The sequence below is a fragment of the Ictalurus furcatus genome, chromosome 18, assembly GCF_023375685.1.
Source record: "Ictalurus furcatus strain D&B chromosome 18, Billie_1.0, whole genome shotgun sequence".
NCBI lineage: Eukaryota > Metazoa > Chordata > Actinopteri > Siluriformes > Ictaluridae > Ictalurus > Ictalurus furcatus.
The window spans coordinates 13,002,072-13,012,718 of NC_071272.1; the positions used below are offsets into that span (position 1 = coordinate 13,002,072).

Sequence of the window (10,647 nt, forward strand, 5' to 3'; positions counted from 1 at the left end):
CAATCACCAGACCTTAGCCCAACTGAGTAGCATTTCACCTCCTGAAGAGGAAGCTGAGGAGGGAAACCCCTCAAAACAAACAACAACTGAAAGATGCTGTGGTAAAAACATCACAAAAGAAGAAATCAACAATCTGGTGATGTAGCAGGCTTTGCAGTTAGGATTAGGGATATGGAACCAAGTATTAGTGTTATTTACTGTCATTTACTTTAAGTCTTATCTGGTCCTATACTTTTACTCGCCTAAAAATTGGGTGGTCTGATACAAAACGTTCTAAATTTTATGTTGTTCAGCACATCCATCCATCCATTTTCTATACCACTTATCCTACAGGGTCATGGGAAACCTGGAGCCTATCCCATGGAGCATGGGGCATAAGGTGGGGTACACCCTGAACGGGGTTTGTTCAGAACATGTAGATGTAAATCCCACAAAATAAAGGCTTGTCTCATGTCCATCTTTTGATCTCAAACCCAAATGTCTTTGGTGTATAGCACAAACAAAAAATTAATTGGCCTTGCCATTCCAATAGTTTTGGAGGGGACTGTATGCATATTAACTCTACATTAATTGATCATTAAGAAGAAGCAGTCACATATACATTACAGTGAAATAAATTTTTCGCATATCCCTGCTTCTTAGGAGGCTGGGATCAGAGCACAGGGTCGGCCGTGAAGTGGCGCCCCTGGGGTGCAGGGGGTTGGGGGCCATGCTCAGGGGCCCAGCAGTGTCAGCTTGAACCCCTGACCTTCTGATCAATAACAAGTGTTTAAATCTGTATGATTTGTATTGGTGTAGGTTTTTGGGGGACAAGTTTGAATATGTCTGTCACAAGGCTTTTACTTTTAAATGTACTGTTCTGATTGCTGTTGATTGTTACATTTTAAATATCTTGCATAGCTAGCTAGTTTACTCATATAACACAGGTTCATCAACAATTATGCAGTCAGTGTTTAAAATTGATAGCCATATTTACTAAGAGAGTGACAGCCCAAAATGTGGCCTGTGAGTGATTTTTTTTTCATGGAGAGTGAATTTTTTCATTCACTCTCAATGACAATCTTCCTCTCAAGGACAATTTTTTACTTTGCGTTGCCAAATTTCAGGGTTTAGGACAGCATTTGGGAGAGGGCCAGAGTCAGCTTTCCTTTTCTGATATATAACATTATAACACACATAACCATGACAACCTGGGAGAAATACTGAATTGTCTTCTTCACCTTCCATGACCTTTCAGCATATCTGGGTTCCATATGTACCAGTTATTCTATTTATTCTGATATTTCTCACTTGTTCACAAACTCCCACAAAGGGAAAAAGCTTGTTAAATTAAATAATAATTTAAAAAGGTCAAACTTAATTCATACAATGTTGGTGCTATGAGTAGTATGAAAGAAGTTGAAATGAGCAGTTGAAATGAAACCAATGTCACTAATCAGTCCTTTCAGAGATGGAACTACTTTTTCAGACAGAATGTTAGATGTAAATGTGTGGGTCTGAGAGCATACATGGATACTGCCTCAAAACCTTTGGAAAAGAATTAGAAATATTTATTGACAGATTTCGACAGCCAATCCCATTACGAGTGAGTTTTGAGTAAACCGGTTTAAGGAAAATGTATCAAATTTCTCATTGGCAGTAGCTTGAGATTAAGTTGAAAACACTTGCATAATCCATTTAGAGGAAATATCCTTGCTGTGAACATTTTCATGTTTCAGAATGCAGATTTAAATGAGCTCTCTCAACCCAATCCCACACACTGTAAAAACCTTCAGCTTCTTGAATGTAGATCGAGTGTGTCAGAATGCAAGGGTCACCATCGATCCATCATTTCCAGGCAAGCACACAGTCTTACTCATGTAGAGTCTCTTCTGAACTCGTTCTAGTCATGACTTCAGCTTCATCTTAAAATGCGGGCTTACATAAGCGCCTCCTTTCCCCACTCCTTTTCCTTTCATCTCAATCTTTCCAGCTTGGTTTTGGTACAGAAGTATGCTGGAGGAGAACAATCATCAATCACAGTCGCACATACACAGACATGACTGTATACACTACCACACTCACTCGCATACACGCTATAATACAACACCCTGTTGGCTTGGAGCTTGGAGCCTGGTGTATTTAGTAAATGCCAAGGTTTAGCAGTGCTCAAATTTATATCCATTTTCACTGTCATCTATTAGCTATCTGAAATAATGCTCTGCTCTACACACATACACAGAAACAGAATTCCCCAGACTCCTGTAGTCTTGTGTCAGCTCCGTTGAATTGCCAGGGAAATAAGTGAGCTAAACGTCAGTTAAAGCTGCTTCCTAGCAAAATTCTCTTTAGGGGTTTTCCTTACCTACAGCAAATATATACTCACTGCCACTTTATTAGGAGCACCTGTACCCCTATTCCTGCAACTGTCCAAACAGATAATCATGTGGCAGCAGTGCAATACACAAAATCATGCACATTCAGGTCCTCAGTTAATATTCACATAGAAAAAAATGTGATTTAAGTGACTCATTGGCATGGTTGTTGGTGCCAGACAGTCTGGTGTGAATATTTCAGAAACTGATGATCTCCTGAGATCGCTCAATTCTGAATTGAAAGGCAAGCAGAGACTGCTCTTTGTCCTGACTGGTTGTATGTTACTAGTCCACGTTTTTTCTTCTGCAGTTGAAATAATCTATGATGCCACAGAGACAGAATTTTTTCCCATGAGCAGATTTCTATTGAAGCTGCCGGAATGTGAAGACTCTGTGCATCAAACGTTACAAAAAGAACACTGACCCCACCTTTAACTCTGCCTTTTTGCATCGTGTGTCCATTTCTAAGAGCTGTGGGTAGATAGAGGTCAAAGCAAGCTGACCCATGCTGGACTGACAAACATGTACTGCTTAGGTTTTGCACATCATACACATATACTGCCAGAATCATTTCTGTGGTTACCGACTCCCAGGCTTATCCACTCAATCCGCCCACCCACACACACACTTCAATTGAGCCCTTCTCACACACACTCTGCAGTAGCTGTACACATGAACACACTGATTTAACAAACACATAAATTCAGCGCTACAGAAAACAGCAGACAGCACACACGGTGCCTTTTTCCTTTGCATAATTAATAATAGCATTTCCATCAGGGTACATATGTGGTTCACACACACACACACACACACACACACACACACACACTCACACTCCCACACACAGCCTCGTTCTCATCTCAACTACTCCAGTCAACCAACGCTGTGAATACTGAGATCTAACTGCTCATACAAATGCCACTTTTTCTCTCTCACATGAATCCCTCCTCTCTTCCCTAGCTTTCCTCCCACCTCTATACCTGCCTCTCACCTCCTCTCTCCATTTAATCCCTTTTGTTTTTATCACAACAGTGTTAAATTCTGTTCAATTCACCCACGCCACTGCACTTCATCCCATTGTACTACTCACTCACTCATGTAGAGCTATCCATCCTTCTCACTTCTGTCCACCCATCTCGGAAATATCCCCTCCCTTTATCCCTCTTTTGACCATAACATAATTTCTGAGCCATAGTCATCATTGATTACAACAAAACAAGGTTATGTTTACTCAAATAACCACTCTTTACAACCATGGTGACCAGAAAGGCATCTCAGAACACACAATATGTTGAACCTACAACAGCAGAAGACCACTTCGGCTTCCACTCCTGTCAGCCAAGAACAGGAATCTGATGCTACAGTGGGCACAGACTCACCAAAACTGAATAGCTGAAAACTGGAAAAAGGCAACATTTTCCCAATCTTCAACTGTTCCATTTCAGTAGCTTCAGATTCCTGTTCTTTGCTGTGCAATCTTCTCCCAGTGTGGTATTCTGCCATTGTAGCCTGTCCACCTTAAAAGTTTGATGTGTTCTGAGATGCTTTTCTGCTCACCATGTGTGCAAAGAGTGGTTATTTGAGGTACCATATACCTCCTGTCAGCTCTAACCAGTCTCTGATCTGTCTCATCAACAAGAAGTTTCTGCCCATAAAACTACAACTTCCTGAAACATCACAAGACCAGATACTGGTGCAGGTAGCTATACCTTTTGGAGGTCAATATGTTGTTCCTAAAGTGGCTGGATAATTATAATAAAGAGCTGTGATTTCAATGATGTGCAAACAATATATAATGTATAAATTATGCCTACCACAAAGCCCTGCATTCAACTTAGCTTTCTTCACATGGCTCACTCCCCTTAGTCAAGAAGTTCTTTTCCTTTTTAAAAAAAAAAAAATCATTTGACCCTTCACTTCATCTGTTTCAGTGTCAGGCATGCTTAATGCATAGGTCAATCCTGAATCTCAACTGTGAAAAAAAGACCCACTGTGTTTGTCTCTCTGGGATTCTCCTCCAGCCCTTATCCCTCACTCCCTCAGATTAACTTTCTCTCTCTCTTTGGAACGTAATCTTCCAGTATCCTGCTATATCTTCTTTATCCCGCCAATCAAAGACAGCAGAAATCCCCATCACTAAAAGGTCAAAAGTGGATTGGGGGTAGGGGTGGTAGTTTATCTTAAAAGGTGGTGGGGTGGAATTTGATGAACTACCTTGTTAGTGAAATCCAATATCATGTCCTTATGAGACATTTTGCCAGATATTTCATGGTATTTCCTAGATTTCAAACATGCCACAGTCACACAAGCTTTATATGAAGACCAATGTACCTTTTTGTTATGGATTTTTCTGGCTTGAAGGTTACGTAATGATGTGGAATAGTTAGCACGTAAAACATATCACCACTTGTTTAAACATGAATTTATGGTTAAAATAATATGTCAAATAATTGTCAAAGTATTGCCATCTATTTCTCTCTTCTAAAATAATGTGAAGTTGTTCAACACTCTTTAGACTCTTTAGTTCAATTATATGTTATAACTGACATTTTCTTAATAAAAACATTGAAAAACATTGATATACACTGACAATATCTTGTGATTAGAATTATATTTGAAAGGTTTTTTTCCCCTGTATATCACTTTTTGGTTAAAAAAAAAAAAGTTGTATATATTCCTGCCACTAAATATGAGTGAGATTAAGTCCAAAATATTGCTTATGTCCAAAACTGGTACAATATCCTAAATCCACTGAAATGTGAGACAAATCCATATACCCAAATCCAACCCAAATATAAATGATTTACATACATCATTCTGCACAATATTATAATATTACAAATAGAATTTTGTTGGCAAAATCTATACTTAATCTAAGTTAAACCTTATGTAGCATCTGAAATGAATGGCACCTAAAATAATATACCTATCCAGATCATAAGAGGAGGTTTTTCTCTCTTTTCCTAACCAACAAACAATATGTCATTGACTACACTCACAAAACCTAGGTTATGGAAATAATGTAATAACACATTTTAAGTAAAGTTTCATTCATCCATCCAACCATTTTCCATACTGCTTATCGTACACAATGTCATCGGGGAGTCTGGAGCCTATCTCAGGGAACTGGGGGCACAAGGTGGGGGACACCCTGGACAGGGTGTCAACCCATCGCAGGGCACAATCACAGACATTTACACACCCATTCACATTCTCCGGAAAATTTAGAGATGCCAATCAGCCTACAACACATGTCTTTGGACTGGGGGGAGGAAACCAGAGTACCCGGGGGAAACCCTTGAAGCACGGGCAGAACATGCAAACTCCACCCTGGTGGTGCAAGGCAAATGTGCTAACCACTAGGCCTCAAAACAGAACCTAAAAAGGTAGCAGCAAAAACTAATTAAGATCAATGTTTATAAAATTTCAGTTACTTTGATAGCTTAACCTGCAAGCGCACACCATTTTAACAATCTTAAGCATATTATTCACTACTATAAATGATTCACTACCTACAGGAAAACTATTAGGATGACTGTGTAAGGAATAAGAGAGGAATGTAAGTCCGGTGGGTTCTCAGAGTTTAATGGGTTCACTGGTTCACTGCCACTGAGATTGACTGGAAATCTGTCAGAGGAAAAAATTGTTTTTATTTTACAAATAAAGTGAGCATAAAGTCAATCTGGCATTTCTGAAAAGCACCTCTTCAAATGCCAGCTCAATCGTGTAACTCCAGTGGTGATTTATGGGGTAATTTTCAGATATTATTACCACAATTGAGTCCACAATTCTTCCTCCTGATTATGCTTTTAAGATCAAGTGTTTTGTATAAGGCTTTATTAATTTTGTGTAGCTTAGTTAACAAGCCAAAGTGCCTTATAAAACCAAAACCAAAGTTTTAGAAACTTACATGGTCTCATCGTTGAGGAATTCCAATTTTCCAGCCACCTCCTCGTAGTCCTCTCCAGCCTTGGCGGTCCCCTCACTGGTGTGGAACGGCACTGCCACCTTTCCGCGTGCTCCAGACGTTCTGTGCACCTTCACCTGCATGATGCCCACGCTCTCACTCACGCGCATTGACGCACCCTCGAATGTGAAGATCCCCGCATGGTCATCATCATAGATGGTCACCGTGGCAGTATGAGCAGCACCCAGCGCAGCTTTTGGCTGGATGGGGACGGAGCCTAAAAGGCTATTACCCGGGGCGTTTGGATCGAGAATGGAGACCTCGGCTCGATGAACGACACGTGGGTTACTGAGGTGCACATAGAAATGCTCGTCTTCCTCGAAGATGTCATCATCAATTACACCAACTGTCAGCTCCTTTATGGTCTCGCCTGATTTGAAGACCAGTGTCCCCTCAGCAAACTCATAATCAGAGCCAGCGTTAGCTGTACCATCCTCAGTTCGATAGTCCACCTGGGGAAAGACACAGAACAAGATTTTTGTAGTCACACATCTGTGGATGCTCAGGTGATACAGGTCAACAAAAAACAACAACTTTTAAGCACTGAAATATCTGAAAACGGTGGAGCAGTGTTTGAGTTTTCATACAGCAGCAACAACATTGCTGAGATTGTGGATCGTAGGCTAAAAATTTAGAAATCCACTGACACCCTCTGATGTTCAAACTCAGTTCAATATACATCCTTCCCAGCAGGTAATTAATGCCTGACAAGATTTATGCATGAGACATATGCTCACCATTCATTTTATTAGGAACACCTGCACATGCAATTATGCAGATAGTGGACAGTTGAAAAATTTTGCCTGGTCTTATTCCAGTCTTCAACAATTTGCATAAATATGCACTTCCTAATAAAGTGGTCAATGAATGTATACTGTATATATCCAATATTTCTTTTTGCTGTAACCTTTGTAAAGAAAAACAGACACAGGGTTAAGTATATTACCAAAAAAATAACCCTCATATTTAGAGTATATAAAAAAAAGACACAAAAAACGACAAGAATCCACCAATGTGATCTTATTTTCACGATATGCATTCTTTTCCTCAAAATACATAATATTTGGTGCTTAGTAAGTAAAATGCCTGAAAGATCATTCAGTTAGAGAATTACAAATGATTCTAAGTGAATATAATATAATTCATTAAAATTTAGTGATCCTTCTTGTGGCTTTTAGGGCCAATATTTTCTTAACAGTCATTAAGTGACTTCAGCATTTAATGTGCAGATTTTTATTAATGTTTTCCTAATATTAATGCTCACTTTTACTGTGCAGACACTGTCTCCTCCATGTCTGCCCACAGCCAGTTTGAGGGAACCACAGTTCTCGAAGCACTGGTAATGAGAGGGCTCAAACTCCAAGTAGATGGTGTTAGGATCCTCTTCTTGTGCGTTGGCCTCATGGCAGCTCACCACTTTCCTGGCCTGGTCTGCAGCATGCTTCTTCAGGATGTTCCCTGCGCCGATCATCATGCGTGTGGCCTGAATGCGGTAGAATGCCCTGCTCTTCTGTTGCTGAACCAACACTTGGTAGTTGGCCATTTCTATCAGCTGCTCCATGTCCTTCTCAGGGTGCCTTTGCTTCAGCTCCTTCAGCGTACGAGCCATTTCCCTTCGTGCCTCTTCTTCTTCTCCAGCTCCTCCGCCTCCTCCCTCCTCCACGCCAGCAAGCATGCCATCCAGAACCTCCTTGTGGTGAGAGTTGGTGCCCTGCCCATCCATCTCCATGTCCATCTTGGTGAACATACCATCACCCTCCGTTTCGATGATTATGCCTCGATTCTTGTCGGCACGGTAGCGCTTGTGAACATACTTGTAGAAGAGCAAGCGGCGGTCTGCAATCCAGGCTTGGAGCACACAAATGGGAAAGAAGAGGAATGTTAACACAGCTTCCCAGACCTCCACTATGCCAGGGGAAAATACGGAGAGGATCAGGTAGAGCCAGATGTAGGCGAACACACTCCAAGCCGCTGTCACAAAAAAGACCCTCAAGTGTTTTATCTTTCTCACTTCACCATCGGGCACCACGTAGACACAGATAGCGATGATGATAAACATGTTGAAGGCAGCACTGCCTACTATGGTGCTGGGACCAAGATGACCAGCTTCAAACTTGTGCCCACACACTTCAATCACAGACAGCAGGATCTCCGGTGCTGAAGAACCCAACGCCATTAATGTCAGGTTAGAGACTGTCTCGTTCCAGATGCGGACCGTGGCAGTGGTAGTCTCTCCATTGGGTTTCTTAATTGTGATTTCCTTCTCTTGTGAGGTGATGACCTCAATGGAGGACATGAAGCGATCTGCAATGATGGACATTCCCAGGAACATGTAGATGAGGGCAACGAAATAGACAATGGCACGCGCCACCTTATCTCCCACTGATGGGTTCTGGGGGTTCCATACAGGGAGTACCACACCCTCAGAGCAGCTGTCCTCCCCAGAACAGTTCCCAGGGCTACTGTGGGATACATCAGAGGTGGCCTGGGAAAGCTGGGTAACACTCAGGATGATGATGAGGAGAGCAAACAGGGTATTCGAGGTATGCAGGGCACAGAGGTGATGCATGGTGTTGCTGTTCTGATTATGGAATCCAGCGAAAGTTCAACTCCTAAAATCTGGTAATCAGCCCCACTATGTGCACCTATGAAATGTACAAGAACAGAAAATGGCACATTTTAAACTTGATCCCACATTGTACCATAGACAACATGAGCATCTGTTACATCTTAAAATTCTTAGCCTTGTTTAAGGTGCAAATCAAATTTGAACCTTTCTCTATGAGGGCAATTAATACCTTTATACTTTTGGTCACTGACAAATGTATGTATCATACTCCATAGATTTGTGGAGAGAAAAATTGCAAAAAAAAAAAAAAATTTACTTCTTAGCAAGTGGAAATACACTTTGTCCAAAAGTAGGTGGACACCTGACCCTCACAAATATATGTGGTTCTTCCCCAAACTGTTGCCACAAAGTTAGAAGCACAAAATTGTCTAGCTTGTCTTTCTATGCTGTAGCATTAATATCTCCTGGAACTGGAACTAAAGGGCCCAAACCTGTTCCAGCAAAAATGTCCCTGTGCACAACGTGAAGTCCATAAAGACCTCAGGGTTTGCCAAGGCTGATTTAGAAGAATTGTGGCCTGCACACCTCAACCCCTCTGAACACTTTTGAGATGAACTAAAATGACAGTTGTGCACCAGGTCTCCTCACCTGACATCAGTGCCCAACCTCTTGCACTGTTGTGGGTGAATGCAAATCCCCACAGCCATGTCCCAAAATCTAGCTGAAAGCCTTTCCAGAAGAGTGGAGGTTATTATAGCAGCGAAGGGGGGACAAAGTCACTATTAATGCCCATGATTTTAGAATGGGATGTTAAATATGCAGGTGTCCACATACTTTTGGCGGTATATTGTATTTTGAATATAGTGAAATTTATGTAGTATTTCCTATGATAATATAAAAGGATAAATGCTAAACCAAATATAAGATTCTGAAACCTTTTTCTTAACATTTTTACTAATATCAAGCTTGAAATTGTCTTGTTTAATTGGCAGATAATTTTGCTCATTTTAAGAATGTATTTTTTAGAAAGATGAAAAATTATCTATCAATAGAATAAGAAAATTTAAAGTTTGAAATTAGTAAAAAAAATAAAAAATAAATTAAAAAAATAAAAAATAAAAAAGGTTTAAATATTCCAGGTTAAAATAGGTTTGAAGTTGAAGTATTGTGTTTCTGGATCAAGTGACAAGTTTGCATCCTTCTTGTTCTCCATTTTGTTAAAGATTAATTTAGCTGTTTTTATTTTATTTTTTTGGCAATAAAAACAGCTTTGTTAGAACCCTTACATTTGGGGCTAAACTGGGAGTGGAGGAGGGGATTTAGTGCTCACCATGTGCCTGGCTGCACACATGTTGCTTGATCTACAAATTCATAATTTACATTCAAGATTTCACAAGCCAAGTTTATATTTTTAGAATGTCCCATTGAAAAATACATAGAAAATCTTGTATTTTTTGATGCTTCAAGTATAAGGTACTCATGCACCGCATGTAATCATAAATGTGTGTTTATTTTATTTTCACAATTGTTTGCACATTAAAATGTACAAAACACAAATTGAGAAACATTTATTTAGAAAAAAATTTAGTTTCATTTTTACCTCACAATATTATGGGTCTTAAATTAATTGCTTAATGGTACATATACAATACGGACTCTAATGCTATCATTTTCGTGTAGCACTTTCATGAGCTGGATATGTCCAAATATGTAAATAAATCAAATATTTATGAAAAAATTACTTCAGTAAACAT

General features: G+C 40.0%; 1 protein-coding gene across 2 annotated transcripts in view; it reads right to left on the minus strand.

The window, feature by feature from the left end:
- slc8a4a (solute carrier family 8 member 4a) overlaps nt 1-10,374 on the minus strand; it is a 51,245-nt gene extending 40,871 nt beyond the window's left edge. For both annotated transcript variants that reach the window (XM_053648229.1, XM_053648230.1), the window contains exons 1-2: nt 7,589-10,374; nt 6,268-6,776 (exon numbers count right to left, since the gene is read on the minus strand). In XM_053648229.1, coding sequence (XP_053504204.1) covers nt 6,268-6,776; nt 7,589-8,893 — 1,814 coding nt within the window. In that variant the 5' untranslated portion in view covers nt 8,894-10,374. The remainder of the gene's footprint in view (nt 1-6,267; nt 6,777-7,588) is intronic.
- Between the last annotated feature and the right edge of the window lie 273 nt (nt 10,375-10,647).